Source organism: Pongo pygmaeus, chromosome 8 (genome assembly GCF_028885625.2).
Source record: "Pongo pygmaeus isolate AG05252 chromosome 8, NHGRI_mPonPyg2-v2.0_pri, whole genome shotgun sequence".
Lineage (NCBI taxonomy): Eukaryota > Metazoa > Chordata > Mammalia > Primates > Hominidae > Pongo > Pongo pygmaeus.
The window spans coordinates 13,025,275-13,042,613 of record NC_072381.2 but is presented as its reverse complement, the minus strand read 5'-3'; the positions used below and the strand labels follow the sequence as shown (position 1 = coordinate 13,042,613).

Below are 17,339 nucleotides of genomic sequence, written 5' to 3'. Positions count from 1 at the left end.
AGCCAGGATGTAGTGCCCTTATAGCCCTCCTGCTGTTTTCAAGGGAGAGAATTAACTGGCCGTGACTGGCTAAGGACTGAGGTGCCCAAGGAGGCTTTGACTAAACAAGCAGAGGCATCCAAGGTTGGAAGATGTCTTTCAGATGCTGTAACTCACAGGACCATGAGTGTCCAGGGACACCAGGTAGATGGAGCGTTGCATCTAGACCAGAGCCCCATCCACTGTGATGTGGATTTTCTGGGATCCTAAAAATAAAAGTAGAACATCTTCCTTCCCACTTCACCTGGACACCTTCTCTGCACTCACCATGGACAGTGGTCAGCATTAAGAAATCACAGTTCTGGCCAGGCGCGGTGGTTCACACCTGTAATCCCAAGCACTTTGGGAGGCCAAGGCGGATGGACCACAAGGTCAGGAGTTTGAAACCAGCCTGGCCAACATAGTGAAACCCCGTCTCTGCTAAAAATACAAAAAGTAGCCGGGCATGGTGGCATGCACTTGTAATTCCAGCTACTTGGGAGGCTGAGGCAGGAGAGTTGCTTGAACCTGGGAGCCGAGCCGAGATCATGCCACTGCACTCCAGCATAGGCAACAGAGTGAAACTCCGTCTCAAAAAAAAAAAAAAAAAAAAAAGAAAGAAAGAAAGAAAAATCACAGTTCTTAGCCAAGAATCTGATTTCAGCACCCTTCTACCCCTTGGTAGTTCTAGAAAAAGGATTTAGAGTTGAAATCAGTATTCCATGACCTAGTGTTTCCCAGGCTTCTTTGTATCACAGACTACAAAAAATGTTTGCAAAACTCCCTGGGAGAAACACAGGAGACCACTCATAACTGAGCAGCCTTGACACTCACTCTTGTAGTCTATTCTTGCTGCGTGTTGGAGATCTCCACCAGAGGCCGATGAGATTTGGGGTAAAACAAAGTTATAGAGGTTTAATGCAGGACCAATGTGCACAGCTGATGCTAAGTGTTACATCAGAGAGGAAGCCATAATATGAAGCATTTCTGAACCTTTTTTAACCAGAACCACCTTTTTGGTCCCCACGTAAACATCTCATGAGACGAGTGTCCTGGGACTCCATTTTGGGAAACCTTTGTAGTAGATCTATCTGAAGACGTGGCCTTATGATCTCTGTAGTAGAACTTAGCTAATAAACTCCCCTTTCCTCTGATGGCAGGCAATTCACCCAAGACAGCTCAGTGTTTCCTGATTTTAATCATGGGCCATCAACAGGACTTAACCCCTGGCCATTTAAGATCTTGTCCCCCTGCTTCCCACATCCAGCTGCTACTGCACTCCAACTCTCAGCAGGGCTGGCCCTGGCCCCAGCTTCTGAAATGTGATCCCTTCTCCTGCACTTACGCAGGTTTTCCATCATCTAGCGTCTCCCTTCTAGAATGGATTTTTTCTCATCTGCGTCACGTCCTGCAGTTCTTAAGGGATTTGGTATGGGGATGTACAAAATAAGCTAGTCAGCAGGGGGCGGGCAGGTGGGGGCAGGGAGAAAAGGAAAGTAAGGAAAAGGTACCAAGTTCAGGGCTCCTTAAATCCAGCTCCCAGATCTTACCAGAACAAATCGTCAAAGCTAATCTTCTTCTTTTTTCTTTTTCTTTGAGACAGAGTCTTGCTCTCTTGCCCAGGCTGGAGTGCAGTGGCGCGATCTCGGCTCACTGCCAACTCCTCCTCTTGGGTCAAGCGATTCTCCTGCCTCAGCCTCCCGAGTAGCTGGGAGTACAGGTGCCCACCACCACACCTGGCTAATTTTTGTATTTTTAGTAGAGATGGGGTTTTGCCATGTTGACCAGGCTGGTCTCAAACTCCTGACCTCAAGTGATCCTCCCACCTCAGCCTCCCAAAGTGCTGGGATTACAGGCGCGAACCACTGCACCCGGCAAAACTAACTTTATTCCTGGGAAATGGGACTTCACGGGGAAGATGGTGAATCCAGCCCCAGCATTAAAAGATAGCTCCAGCTGCGTCACTGGTTTTTCATTTTCGAGTCATTGAAAATGACTTGCTTCTATTTCAACCTGCATCCCTTCATCCATTTATTAAGTGTTTATTGCATGCTAAGTGCTGGACGTAAGAATGAAAAGATGGAGCCCTTGTGTTCAAGGGACTCAGTCTGGGAGAGAGTCAGGCTGGCCAACAGTTAGAGCCCCATGCAATAAACTGACAATGGAACCAGGAAAAGATGGCAGGGCTCTTATAGGAAGACTTCAGGAGGAACCAGGAAGGTATCACAGAGGAGGTGACTCTTAAACCAAGACTTGGAGAAGAAGTAGAATGTCATCGTTTGGTTAAGGTGTGAGCAAAGATTTAGTGGAAGGAATTAGATGCAAAAAATCATAGACACTCAAGAGGACCTAGTATGCTGAGGGAGGAGGAGTTCCAGCAGCAAAGATCAAGCTCAGGCGAACAACAATCACAAAAGCTTCATGTGTCCTTCACCCTACACCAGGTGCTACATCAGATGCTTTACCCTTATCATCTGATTTCATCCTCAGAGCAGTTCTAGGGAAGAAGCTTTATTAGTCCCATTGTATACATGAGGAGACTGAGCCAAGACAGGTTCAGTGACTTAAGCAAGACCCCACTGTCCGATGGTGGGGCTGAGTGGGCTCCCTGACCCGTGGACTCTAACAGGTATCTGAGTACGTGGAGTGTAGAATCCTTTAAGCCAGAATTCAGTCCCAGAGTTGCCTGACTCCATAACCCCTTCCTACCCACGCTGCCCAGCTACCTCCTCCCCCGGCAGCGTCAGGAAGCGGACGCAGGAGAGGCTGCTGTGGCCCTGCCCAGCCAGGCCAGGTGCTGCCTCGTGGAAAGAAAACTCCTGCCCCAGCCTCTTCCCTGACTCCATCTCCGCCCTCCTCTTCATTTGCCTCCCCTCCCGCCACAGCCTGGGCATGAGCGTTCCCTTTGTTTGGGCTCCTGGCACCAGGGAAGCAGCTCTTTTGACTTTGGGTGGAGCAGAGAACGAGCTGCCAAGCCACATGCAGTCATAGGCATCTCAGGTTGTCCCTCCAGACAGTCCTCGGAAGAACTTCCCTGCTGTCACTTCCCAGCTTTGGGAGTTTTTTCAGCAGCTCTGGGTATCCTCCAGCGTGGTCCTGTCGAGTCATTCAGGAAACCGTTCTGCGTGGACGTGGCTCTCTGCCCACCTCCTCATAGATCTCTGTCTCTAAAGGCTTTTAAAGAATGGGAGAACAAAGCTGCATTTCCAACCTGTTTATGGAAAACGCCAAAAGGCACTGCGGAGGACGTGGGTGAAGGCCCATGGGCTTCCCATCAAGCTCCCTAGAGTCCCTGAATCATGCGGATAATGAAGGAATCTTGGCCTCTGCCCTCTACTGGGCCAGAAAACACAGCGCCATGTAAACTTTTCAGAATTAACCGACCAACTGCGGGACAAGAGCAATCCCCTGCAGACCCTTCTCCACACTGAGCTGATGTTCCCAAGCAGGGCACAGGGGCAGGCTCTAGGCTCATCTGTCCAATGTCAAGGGATGCATTTTAGAAACAGTTGGTCAGTTGTGTTGGGAAGAGCTGGTTTGTTAATTTCCACCTGGAGGTTTGAAATTGGCTGCAGTACATTGAGATGGAGTCGATGGGACCTTTGACAAGGATCATGGAGACCTTGAACCATGACCTGGCAGCCAAAGCCATCATCACAAAACAACGTCTGAAAGTGGTGGGAAAGGGGTGAGATGTGGGCAGTGAGGTTCTTGGGAGTCTCTGGCACCAGGTGTTTTTTTCAAACCGTTTGCCCTTCATCCACTCTTTGCCTGTAGACCAGCTGCCCTCCAAACCCATCCTATTCCCACCTCCGTTTGCCTTGAGCCCCTCTTGAGGTGAAGATTCAGCATCTTTTCCTTGTAAAGAGCCAGATTTTAGGTTTTGTGGAATCAGCTGTTGCAGCTACTCAACTCTGCCATTGTAGCACAACAGCTGCCACAAACAAAACATAAACTGACAAGTATAGCTGTGGTCTAATAAAACTTTATTCACAAAAACAGGCAGGGGGCCAGATGTGGCCCACAGGCCATCGTTTCCTGATCACTGCTCTAGGTTTTCTTTTTTCTTCCTTCTCATTTTTGAATCCCGAGAACAGGAACAAAATGTTAAAAAAGCAAGCTATTTGTCTGTGTTGTTGCTTTTGGGCTGTTCTTCCCTTATATTTTTACATTTCAGAAAGTACACTTTGTCTTGTCTTTATAGGTGGTTATTTAAATTAAAAGCAGCTGTGAAAGGCAAGAATCCTCTCGGTGACTCTTTGGCATGTCTGGTGCCATGAGATAGTTTTTTTAAAAAATATACTGTCTTTTTGTTTAGCTTGATTCAAACTTGCTATATTGCAGAATAACTGGGGAGGACTTTCTGCACCATACAGTGCCAGGCACACAATAAATGCTTCTTGCCAGAATGAATGAACATATGGAAGCCAAAACGGTTTGGAAATGAGAGGTGATTCTAGATGGTATCATGGATATACTTCCTTAACTGCTCAAGATGTTGATTGTGAAACTTTCTCACATCTGAGCTTCCCGGAGAACCCAGAAAACTTATAGGAAGACTTCAGGTGGAGGCTCCAGGTGAAGAGCTCTCCACGGATTTGTCCCGTCACTGGAGATAGGTGACGAAAAAAGGCCACATTAAGGCCACTCAGTCTCATGGATGCATGAGCACCCATCTTGCCATCCCTCCCCATTGGCCTGTGGTCCTAAGGGAGGATTAATAACTAGTGAGCCTGAGCCAGTCTTTTTTTATTTTTTTTTAAGAGTGGGTTTTGCTCTGTAACTTAAGCTGGAGTGTAGTGGTGCAATCATGGCTCACAGCAGCCTCCACCTCCCAGGCTCAAGTGATCCTCTAGCTTCAGCCTCCCAAGTAGCTGGGACCACAGATGTGCACCACTATGCCGGGCTATTTTTTTATTTTTATTTTTTAGAGATGGGGTCTCCCTATGTTTCCCAGGCTGGTCTCAAACTCCTAGGCTCAAGCAGTCTTCCCACCTCAGCCTCGCAAAGTGCTGGGATTACAGGCAAGAGCCACCATGCCCGGCCTAGTGAGCCAGTCTTGCCTAGTGAGTTAGTGCTCATGGCCAAGTGGAACCACCAGATGCTCCCTACTCCAGCTCCCATGAAATACTCACGGGAAGTGTACAGACCAATGACTGGAAAACAGTCATGATAAAATGAAAAGGAGAAAAAAATTAGAACAGAAAACCGAATAACAGCAGGACTCCAGTTTTCTTTGAAATAGTTATCTATTTATACCCGTAGAAACAATACTAGGAAGAAATATGTTACAGTGTCCACAGAGATTATCTCTGTACCATAGAATCATTGATGATTTTGATTTTCCTTTTGTTGGTCCCATATTTTTAAAAAATGTTTTTCTACAATCACTGTGTGCTTTGATGGTTTTAAAAAGTGTTATTTTAGACAGATAAGGAAGGATGGATATCCCAGCCTAACTTTTATCTTTTTGGAAATAAAAGAGCAGGCTCCCAGGGCAATCTTCCCATCTGCCCTTAGGCAGGCATCCTGTTGGCCACATGGAAACTTCCAGAGAAAAGCTCTGGGCAGGCGAATGCCAGAGGTACCCAAGCACCTGGGAGGCGCCGAGTGCTGCAGCCCTGAACGGGGCCTGCCTATGAGGAGTTTGTCACTTCGGGGCTGCCCTGCAGGACGTTCTCTTTGGTTCTTCTTCAAAGAAAATATGGCAGTACCTGTTTTAGCTTGGCCTGGCCTTTCCCTGCTCTTCTCAGTTTACCAAAAAATACCACAAAGCAAAATGAGCAAATAGCATATCTGGACCTTTTTTTCTTTTTAAAGCAGTTTTAAAAGGAGATGGATTTCATTTGGAAAGCATTCCAAAGAAAGGAGCATTTCTTAAAGAAACACACATTTTGGAAAGCACAGCTCTCCTCTAGAAATTCTTGCTTTCTTAAACACAGGATTTCTTTTGAGGTGACAGTTGGGATGCCAGAGGGCTCCACTGGCTTCATCGGCTCCATCAGCAGTGGCTTGGTTATTTTATGGCGTTAGCCTCAATTCACATGACACAGGCCCCCCCCCACTCAGAGGCATGGCCCACTTTGCTGCAGAGATACACACCTGCCTGCTAGGCAGTCCTGGGTCATGGCTGTGCTATGTTGGTCATGTCGGATACGTTACTAGAGTCCTTTGATGTCTTTTGCTCCTACTGAAACCCTACCCATATTAGAGGCCATGAGGACCAAAGAATGACATGTTCACCAAGGAACTCCACTCATCCCATCCACTCTTTTCACATTCACCTTTGCTTGGGAATTTATCATTCCCGTCTCAATGATCTTCCCACTCCAGATACACACACAGATGCACTTCAAGGCATCCCTCTGTTCCATCTTGGTTTTTACAGCCTGGGTCAAGGTCTTCCTTTTGTCTGGGCTCTAAGTCTTGCTGGAGGTGAAATGCATCCTCTTGCTACCCTGGAGAACAGCTGTGTCCATAGTTGAGAGCTGACTATGAAGAGTGTTATGTCTTAGAACTCTTAACACGTGATCACTCAAGTCCCAGCATCCTCCTCTATTTTTCATGATTTTTAAACGCAGCTTCTAAACACCGTCATCGAGGCTGCCTTCAACTCTTCTTTGATGTTACATTCCAGCCACTATTGGGTTCTGTTCTTTGAAAAACTTGAGCAAGCAGCCTTCCAAAACCCCAGTCCTCTTGTTGTCATGGACTTTGGACTTTTTTGTCTTGTTCTTGGTTGAAGAATCTACCATAACTTGTGGAAAACTCATGACTTAATGAGGGAGTGTCAGTATACAGTGCTCAGCCTGGTACTTGGCCATATTAAAGCCTAAGTTCCATAGTTAATATCTATCCACAAGACAGTAGAAATACTGTCAGTTCTCCCAGGAATTTTCCATGCCCACGTTCTCATCTTTTTGAGGGGGTCTCATTTTGGCCAGAAGAGGGCAGTGTTGCACATATGGTCTCCCCTGTAACAGTGGCTTCCCCGGGAGCCCAGAGTTTCTCATTAAATGACAGGTATTATTGGAACATTCCACTTGGCTCCTTTTTCTTAACTGTAGGCCTAAAATGGCCAGGGCAGCAAGGATGCAAAAACCAGTGTGAATCAGGCCTTCAGGAGCTTGTGACTTGTGAATGTCAAGGCCCTTGAGTCACATTCTCCTAGTGCCACCAGGCACTTGGCGTGTGGTGTGAATAGCTACAGCGTGCCATGGATACTGGGGAAGGGGACACATTACATACACAGGGAGACCCAGTGGAAAGCATCGTGAAAGGGGACCACAGAGGGCTTCCAAGATGGCCAGGTGGAGCTGAAGAGAACAGCGCTCCAGACGGAAGGAAGAGCCTCTGGGATGAGAAAGCGCTGATGTGTTGGAGGAAGAGCTGGGTGGGACCCAGTGTGCCTTGGGTATAAAATATGGGAACAGAAGGAAGACTGGAGATGTTGGCCGGGTGCAATCACAAAATTTAAAGGCTTTAGGAGATTTGACTCTATCCTATAATCACGGCTAACAGTTAGTGAACGTTTACTGTGTACCAGGGCATGGTTCTAAACATTTTTCAAGTAAAACTCATGAAATCCTCCCAACAACCATGATCATCCCATTGAGAGTGGCCAGGTTCCCTGAGACGTAGACTTTGGAATAAGAGGTGCAGGTGGGCCGGGTGCAGTGGCTCACGCCTGTAATCCCAGCACTTTGGGAGGCCGAGGCAGGTAGAACATGAGGTCAGGAAATCGAGACCATCCTGGCCTATACGGTGAAACCCTGTCTCTACCAAAAATACTAAAAAATGAGCCGGGCTTGGTGGCTCATGCCTGTAGTCCCAGCTACTACTCGGGAGGCTGAGGCAGGAGAATCGCTTGAACCTGTGAGGTGGAGGATTGCAGTGAGCCAAGATCGCACCACTGCACTCCAGCCTAGTGACACAGCAAGACTCCGTCTCAAAGAAAAGAAAAGAAAAAAAAATGTAAAAGAGGTATAGGTGGTGTTTTCAAGAATGCTCCTGGGATTAACACCTTTGGAGGAAAAGAGCAAGAACAGGCGGAGGCAGACATCAGCCTGTGATCCAGTCTCAACAAAGGCTGTAGCCTACCCCAGGACACCTAGCAGTGGGGACCGCCCTTCAGAGATCTTCCAAGTTGGGATGAGGAGCCTTGGTCTTCATACCCTGGTGTCAACCAGTCCTTGGATACAGGTGCTCCAAAGAAGGGGGCGTGACTTTGGGCAGTTCTCTTAGGTCAGGGTCAGTTTCCGGAGAGAGACTCAGCTTAGGGCTATCGGTCTGCAGCACTCCAAGAAGCTGGGGAAATCAGTCCTTTAGTACTGAAGTGGGTTCTGGCTAATGCAGACCACAGTCCACTACTCTGAGCCTAGGAAGCTTGCCCCAGGTCTCAGGTCACTCGTCAGCAGAAGAGGCGGGACTGGAAACCAAAGCAGCCTGGTCTCAGGGTCTGAGCTCTTCACCAATCACCACCATATTGCAGTGTAGATAGTGGGGCTCGATGGAGATTTTTTTTTTTTTTTTTTTTTGAGACGGAGTCTCTCTCTGTCACCCAGGCTGGAGTGCAGTGGCGTGATCTTGGCTCGCTGCACGCTCCGCCTCCTGGGTTCACACCATTCTCCTGCCTCAGCCTCCCGAGTAGCTGGGACTACAGGCACCCGCCACCACGCCCGGCTTTTTTTTTTTTTGTATTTTTAGTAGAGATGGGGTTTCACCCTTTTAGCCAGGATGGTCTCGATCTCCTGACCTTGTGATCCGCCCACCTCAGCCTCCTAAAGTGCTGGGATTACAGGCGTGAGCCACCGCACCCGGCCCAGCTCGATGGAGATTTCTAAGCAGAGGAAAGTTGAGGCTCAAGTCTTTCTTTGGGAATGTAGCTTTTGATGAGGTAAAATGGGAGGAAGGAGAAAGATTGGAGAATACCTCTTTTTATATATGTGCTCACACACATATAAAGGAAATGCCAGCCTTATTACTGTATTAATCCATTCTCACACTGCTAATAAAGACATACTCAAGACTGGGTAACTTATAAAGCAAAGGTTTCATGGACTCACAGTTCCACATGCCTGGGGAGGTCTCACAATCATGGTGGAGGTGAATAGGCTCAAAGTCATGTCTGACATGATGGCAGGCAATAGAGCGTTCAGGGGAACTGCCCTTTCTAAAACCATCCGATCTCGTGAGACTTATTCACTATCACGAGAACAGCACAGGAAAAACCCACCTTCATGATTTCATTACTTCCCACTGGGTCCCTCCCATGACACATGGAGATTATAGGAGCTACAATTCAAGATGAGATTTGGGTGGGGACACAGCCAAACCTATGAAATACAAAATTCAAAAAGTACAAAAGTGAAAACGAATCTTCTTCCTCCTGTCTTCTCTGCTGCCTGGATACGGCCACCCTTACCCGTTTCTTGCATATGCTCCCAGAGATAGTGTGTGCATATTTAAACGGACACAGATGGGTACTGTATTTCGCACTCTTGGTATCACACTATACACACTGTTCTGCACAGCTTTTCAATATGAACACCACTTAGACATTGCTACAACACCATTCACACGGAGCTTTTTCCTTTAAAAACGGCAAACCTTTGCATTGTATAGATTTACTGTAATTTATGGAACCAAACCTCTCTTGATGGGCATTTTTTGTTCCCAATCTTTTAATATAATAATGCCATAATGTTTGCACATGTGGAAGCTTGCACATATGAGAGTATTTATATGAGATAGTCCCAGCATTACTAGATCAAAGGGTATATGCAGTTATTTTGACAGAGCCAAATTGGTCTTTATAGACATCAACACTCTACTCACAGTATGATAGCACCTGTTTTCCCAAATCCTGACTCTGAAATTTTGCCAATCTAATATGTGAAAAATAGTTATTCACCACGGCTTTGTTTTTTTATGTTATTAGAGTGGGGCTAAGCATCTTTTCATGCGTTTAAGAGATATTGGCGTTTTCTTTCCTGTGAACTATCCACCTCTGTGTGCTGGCCAGCCCAGCTGAAGGGAGCAAACAGAGTCCCTTTTTGCTGAAGGGAACCCCTCCCTTCAGTTGGACAGGCCAGCATTGATCAGAGCCTTCGCGAATGTAAGTGGCTCAGCCTTTGTTAATTAGGTCACCTGACTCCCTCCATCCCTGGAACTGTCCACCTTCTGTGTGCATTTCTGGTTTTGGTCTTCTACCAAAGCGGGGCTCTTTCCTTTTTGCTGAGCACGACAAATATTCAGAATATCATTTGAAAACGATATCTTCCAAGGAAGCCAAGTATGGAAAGCAAAACGGGAGCTCTATATTTGAGGACAGGGAATGTCACCGTCAAGGACATCCCGGGGTTTATCCCCATGCTGGGGTGGGGAATCGGGGTCTGTTGCTGTCAGCACTCGGGGAAGCTTCTGGGACTCCCCTGGCCGCAGCGCAGTTTCTGGGACTCACCTCCTCTCCTTGCACGCTATCTCTGCCTCCAGCTCATGTGCTCCTCGGTGCAGAAGGCCCTGTTTGAGGAGGAGGACCACGTCAAGAAACTGCAGCAGAAAGTGGCCACCCTGGAGAAGCGCAACCGGCAGCTCCGGGAGCGAGTGAAGAAGGTCAAGAGGTCCTTGCGGCAGGCGCGTAAGAAGGGCCGCCACCTGGAGCTGGCGAACCAGAAACTCAGTGAGAAGCTGGCGGCGGGCGCGCTGCCGCACATCAATGCCCGGGGGCCCGTGCGCGCCCCCTACCTGCGGGGGTAACGGGCCTGGGGGCCGCCAGGTGTGCAGGGCCAATCCTGGCGGTAATTGAGAATGAATGAGGTTTTGTACATGCAGCTATTTCAAGGGTTGTAGGAGTTTTGTTTTTAATCACGCATTTGGTAGAGTCTAAATGGATAAAATGCAAGGCTTGCTTTCCCCTTGGGTGCTGGCCTCAACGTCAGACCCCACGCGCTGCCCCTTCCTGGCCTGACCCCAGACGCAGTGCCTGGCAGTCCAGAGGCAGCGCGATCCCTGAGTGCTGAGTACTCGCCTGCAGAGCGGCCCAGAAAGAGCCCTGACTGGGAGAGAACATTTTAGAATCTCTAGTGTAAAAGACATCAACGTGCTTAGCCTTTATTTCAGAAGAAAATCAGGGTGGTTCCCAGCTCACCAGTCCAGGACAACCATTAGTCCTGATAGTGAGCTGACACTAGTGCTGGAACCTGCTGGCACCTCACTGTCCACATCTTTGGAAGGGGATGGTGGCCTTGCATCCAAGATGCCTGAAAATCAACACGTGCAGGGCCTCCCTATCCAGCCAGCATTTTCCTTCCAGCTGAGGCAAGTGAAGACTTCATAAGCTCATCACAGGGGAGGGAATTAGGAGCAGGGCAGCAGGTAATTAAACAAGATAAATTATACCTGATTTCCAACACCAGCTACAAAGAGTTGAAGATGATACCTATGGGTTGCGTTAACACAGGGGGCAACTGCCTTGATCGGCCTGCCGTGGGTCATCAAACTGCTTCCTAAATTGAGAGAACCTGAGCAATCTCTCGGCCACTGCTATAGTCTAACTTCTTGTTTGCTCAGTAATTTCAGTTTCTAATGTCTCTGAATTCAAAGTGAGGTGCTCCAACACGCTGTGAACTTCTGCAAAGACACCTCCTTACCTATTGGGATCAGGTGACCTGATCTCACTCCCCGCCAGGCTCCCAAAGGGCTCATTCCAGCCATTCCAGTCTCTTCTTTATGCAAACACTTTCCGCTCAACAAGCCTTGTTTGTTCCGATAGGAATATGTGTACATCAGTGCACTTGTCCTTACATCAGTTCCTTACACCACCAAAGCACTTCACCTTTCTGGAAATAAAACTTTTAAGACACTACTATAAGTAAAAATGAGAGTATTCACTATACTTATTGCTCAGGCACATTTGAGCAGGTCCCAGCTGTGTGATTAAGTCAACTGAGTGGCCTTTTCTGGGTTATCTTCTGATCATGGCCTTTCAACCCAACAAGGGCCCTTCCCTGCTGTTCCACCAGTAAAGGCTCCTGGCCCCTCATCATGATCTGCCCCCCAGAGACCACCCAGACACTGCAGGGCCTGATGATGCTGTCCTCTGCACCGGAAATGGCAGGCATTGCCAGATTTCCACTCTTCTGCCTTTAGGAAAGCTGGGTGCTTCTTGCTCTGACAGCCAGTCTGGGGAGATGACTCTTATGTCGCTTGAGTCTTGGTGGCAGGCTGCTGTCCAAGGGGAAGAAGTCTCTGCTCTGGACTGGACAGAAGAGAGACTTTTACCCTGGGGCACTCACACGGCCAAGCTTCTGCCACCACTTCATTAGCAGTATTCTCCATAGCATGGTGAGATAGCAGGTGCGTCTTCTAGTTTATTCCTCCTGGGGACATTTCCTCAAAGCAGTTTTGCTCCCCCGCAAGGGAATGGTCAGCCTAAGGGTGATGTACAGCCCATGCTTGGAGGACCATGGAAGCTGCACCCCTACAGGTGCATTCTGTTCTGCTTTTCCAATAAATACGAGCGGCGATTTCAACCACAACAGTGAGATGATGAGTGTTTCTTTTGGGTCAGGGAGATTTCAGAATTTCCAGCTTTGGCCTGGAAAAGTGATTTAGATCCTCTGGGGGCAATGCCTGTGAGTAACACCTGGGGCACTGAGGAGCCTGAATTCAAGCCTGCTCTGTTGGCCCTGTCTGGATGTGGCCTCACCCCATCTCGCCCTGGGGTTTCCGTTTCTCAACACACCTGCAGAAAAACAGTGTTCTCCTGCCTGGCTCCTCACAAGGGACAAGCAGCGACATTAATCAATGTCTTCAGAAAAACACAGAGGATTCCCCAGGTCCCTGTTATCTGCTGCATTGTCATCTTATGCTACCCTTGTCATCTGTTAATTGTAGGAATATATTATGCTTCACACTCTAATAATTACCCAGACCTTGATGCACTGTAGCCAGCCTGTCCGGGCACTATCTCCAAGATTCAGGCCACTGTTTACTTTCCCTTTGTGGTACAAGGAGCCCAGGAGACTTCCAAACTCACATAACAGGAGCCAGGTAGAGTCTAGAATCTTCAAACTGCAGTTTCCAGAAATCAAGATAGATAGCAGCATGTGGGCCATAGCTAGCATGGGTTTAAATTCTTGACCTACAGGAGTTTGAGAGCATCCTGGCCAACATGGTGAAATCCCATCTCTATTAAAAATACAAAAATTAGCAGGGCGTGGTGGTGTGTAGTCCCAGCTACTCAGGAGGCCAAGGCAGAAGAATCACTTGAATATGGGAGGCAGAGGTTGCAGTGAGCCGAGATTATACCACGGCACTCCAGCCTGGGCAACAGAGTGAGATGCCATCTCAAAACAAAAACAAAGACAAAAACAAAAGAAAAATATTTCTTGACCTAAGCCATGGCCAAAAAAACCAGAAAGTCCATTTATTTAACCACAAAGCCAACATAGCCAAAAATCAGACGTAGGGCAACTTAGGTTGAAGTCATAGCCTTACCAGAACTCACAGAAAAATCTCAGTAACTCACTGGGAATGAGGGGGACCTCAAAAACCTTAATAGATACATTCAGTCCAATTCCCCTCAACTCATAAACCCTATTGGGCTTTCCTGCTAGCAGAAACAGCAGCTCCCTCCCTGTCTGATGAAGCTGTCCTTACCCTGCTTAAGGACCACACGTGGCCTTTCCTGAGACAGTTACTGTGTATGAAGAGCCCAATTGTCTTCACGCCCCACTCTCGGGACCAGCTGCATGATTTGCAGGACCCCAGTGCAAAATGACAATTCAGAGCCCGTTATTTAAAAAATTGAGAATTTCAAGGCAGCAACAGCAAAGCATTAAACCAAGTGTGGGACCCTCTGAAGCAGAAGGCTCTGTGTGACTGCATGGTCAGAGGCCCATGAAACTGACCCTGCCCATGCTACCTTTCCATCTTTACCTCTAGATCTAGAATTAGACTAATTGAACATAGGGAAATTCACCAAGTCACACTCAGAAAACTGCTTACACACCAAAGTAATTTCAAGATTTTGCTAATTTATAGTGGTTATATGGTGGGAATGGATATTTAGTGTCTTTCCTAGATTAGCAAAGGGGAAACCTAAGTTTAGATTGTGCAGAATTTATTTATATGGGTGTGTTTGATAGTGTCAGGATTCAATGTGCTAGCTAACTCAGGCAGCTGGAGGTAGTTCTTGCTCAGATACTTGAACTATAGACTCAATGGTAACCTATGCTGAATGAAGATGAGATGCCAGAAGTTGCTAGGTATAATTTAGACAAAATGATCCGAAGGATTAGGGAGACAGGAAGGTTCTAATTGCAACTTAGTCAGCTAGTTCCTAACTTGGCACCTGAGAAGACCCAGAACACATTCACTTTAAAAAGTATCACGTGTTGGCATCCTTGAAAAGCACAGAGGCAGCCATACTTAGAAGCTTAAAGATGAATGTGGGAGATGCTGCCATTAACCTGGGTCCCTGAGCTCAGTGTGGATTATGGAGTACTAGGGTACAAACACCGTGTAGCCATGCTCAACTTGCAGACACAAAGTGGATGTGGTCATTGTAATAGGAAGCAGGGCCAAGGAAGTCATCCAAATGGTTGATCATAGAGTTCCTAGGACTGAAAAATAGATGGACCTCATAGGAAAGGCTGGACTGATTTGTATACCAGAAAGCAAGACAGAAGAAAGAAGAGAGAGAGAGCAAAAGAGAGCGAGCAAGTGAGAGAGGGAAATAAAGAGGAAAGGAAGGAAGAGAAAGGAAAGGAAAGGAAGGGAAGGGGAAGGGAGGGGAGGGGAGGAGAAGGGAGGGGAGGGGAGGGGAGGGGAGAAGAAGGGAGGGGAGGGGAAGGGAAGGGAAGGGAGAAAGAAAGAGAAAGAAAGAAGAAAGAGAGAGAGATAAGGAAAGAAAGAAGAAAGAAAAGAAATGCATGAAAGGCAAGAAAAGAAAAGAAAAGGAAGGAAGGAAGGGAGGGAGGGAGAGAAGGAAGGAAGGAACGAAGGAAGGGAGGGAGGGAGGGAGGGAAGGAGGGAGATCTAAGCCACGCATGGTGGCTCAAGCCTGTAATCCCAGCACTTTGGGAGGCTGAAGCAGGTAGATCATTTGAGGTCAGGAGTTCGAGACCAGCCTGGCCAACATGGTGAAACCCTATCTCTACTAAAAAAGTACAAAATATTAGCCAGGCATGGTGGTGGGTGCCTGTAATCCCAGCTACTTGGGAGGCTGAGGAAAGAGAATCACTTGAACCTGGGAGGAAGAGGTTGCAGTGAGCCGAGATTGTGCCACCGCACTCCTGCCTGGGTGACAAAGCAAGATTCTTGAAAAAAGAGAACTCTAGATCTGGCAGACAGAAGCCTGACTTGAACTTACATGTATGGGAAATTCATGGCCCTTCAACCAATTCCAAGACCTAAGACAGAGGTCATAGAGCCCCTTGATCAAAGGAAGGTCAGGAACCCTTGAAGAAAGACATTGTGGTAACATTACAGGATGCTATGGATCTTCCTAGACTACTAGAAAGGGAGCTTCAGATGCTCACCAGTGTAAATGTGCACCACAGCAAAGGAAATCCTAAAACCTTTGAGAGATTATTGATGCTGGTGCTGAGCTCTTACTGAGACAACAGTTAGAGGGGATGCTTATGGGGGTGAGAGAGTAAATGGTGCTCAGGCACAAATCCACCTCACATTAAGCCTCATGAGTCTGTAAACCCATTCTGTGGCTATTTTCCCCAGCTCCTGAGTAAGTAGTCAGAATAGACATTCTTGGCATCGGGCAGATGCCCACATTGGCTCTCTGAACCATGGGGTTAAGGTTATTGTGTCAGGGAAGGTCAAGAGGAAACCCTGGAACTCCAATTTGTTAGTAATGCTAAAGTAGATAAAGAGTAAATAAAATATAAACCAGAAGAATAATATTTTACCAAATGGAGAATATTAGCAAAAAGATAGAAATTATAAAAAGGAATCCAATGGAAAATCTGGAGTTGAAAAGTACAAATAACTGAAAAATTCACTAGAGGGGCTCAACAGCAGATTTGAACAAGCAGAATAATCAGTGAACTTATAGATTATCCAGGCTGAGAAAGAGAAATAAAAAGGAATGAAGAAAAATGAACAGAGCCTAAGAGATGTATAGGATGCTATCAAGTGGACCAACGTACACATATTGAGAGTCCCAGAAAGAGAGGAGAAAAAGAAAGGGACAGAGAGTAGATTAGGAATTCCCAGGTGCTGGACATGAATGGGGAGTGGGTATAGGGTTTCTTTTGGAGTGATAAAATGTTCTAGAATTAGATAGCAGTAGTATTTTACAACACTGTAAATACACTAAAAACCACTTAATTATACACCTAAAAATGGTTAAAATAGTGAATTTTTGTATGCAAATTTTATCTTAATAAAAGAAAATCATCGTCTCAGTTCCTCCTGCCTTCCCTTCATCAATATAAACCCTCACTGGATGCAACTTACCCAGCACCAATGTCTTTACTTGTACCATTTCCTCTACGTTTTGCCTTGACCTCTCTTTGTCTACCTCTATCTGAGAAAATCCTACCCAAGTTTAAAAATCTTGCCCAAATGCTATCATGATTCTCATTCCTCATAACAACTTTTGTAATTCTTTAAAATATTGTAGTTTGGAAGTGGATAGCTATTGAGAAGACCTGGGCTATCCAGTCTAAGCCCAACTGGAAAGTTTTGCTAAGTATCAATTTGTTAAATTGCAGGTTAAAAAAAACACATAATATAAAACTACTCTCTTAACCATATTGAAGAGTGCAGTTCAATAGTGTTAAACATATTCATACCATTGTGCAACAACTGAGTATCACTGAAATCTTGATTGGTGGAGTCTTCCCTAACCCCCTAATTGGAATCAATGACTCCTCCCTCTGTAATTCTATAGCATTTGGGGCATGCTCTTGTTCTAGACCACATTTCTTTCCAGTTAGCTCTTGTGTCTGTTCCTCTCACTAATTTTTGAGCTCCTTGAGGACAGGGCTTGTGGCTAATTCACCTCTGATCTTCATGGCCTGCACATTGTGACACTAACTAAATGCTCAACAAGGAAAGAATAAAGGGATGAAGATGGCAGCATCAGGTACTGAGGCTGCCAGCATCATAAGAACTGGAGGTGTGAAGTGAAGGAGACAAAGAAGGACTCTTCACCACTCAGGTTTCCTCCTCTTCCTCTGCATCCTGGCCTCGAATCTAGCCTGAGCCCTGGCCAAAAGCAGGGGCCATGACCATCATTCCTTGGGTCCTAGGGTCTCATCAGTGGCTGGCCTCAAGAAAAATCCTACACCAGAATA

General features: G+C 46.8%; 1 protein-coding gene across 5 annotated transcripts in view; it reads left to right on the top strand.

Moving 5' to 3' along the window:
* CCDC3 (coiled-coil domain containing 3) overlaps window positions 1-12,557 on the top strand; it is a 177,318-nt gene extending 164,761 nt beyond the window's left edge. For all 5 annotated transcript variants that reach the window (XM_054436286.2, XM_054436287.2, XM_054436285.2 and 2 more), the window contains one exon: window positions 10,513-12,557. In XM_054436286.2, the coding sequence (XP_054292261.1) occupies window positions 10,513-10,776 (264 nt within the window). In that variant the 3' untranslated portion in view covers window positions 10,777-12,557. The remainder of the gene's footprint in view (window positions 1-10,512) is intronic.
* Window positions 12,558-17,339: the final 4,782 nt, after the last annotated feature.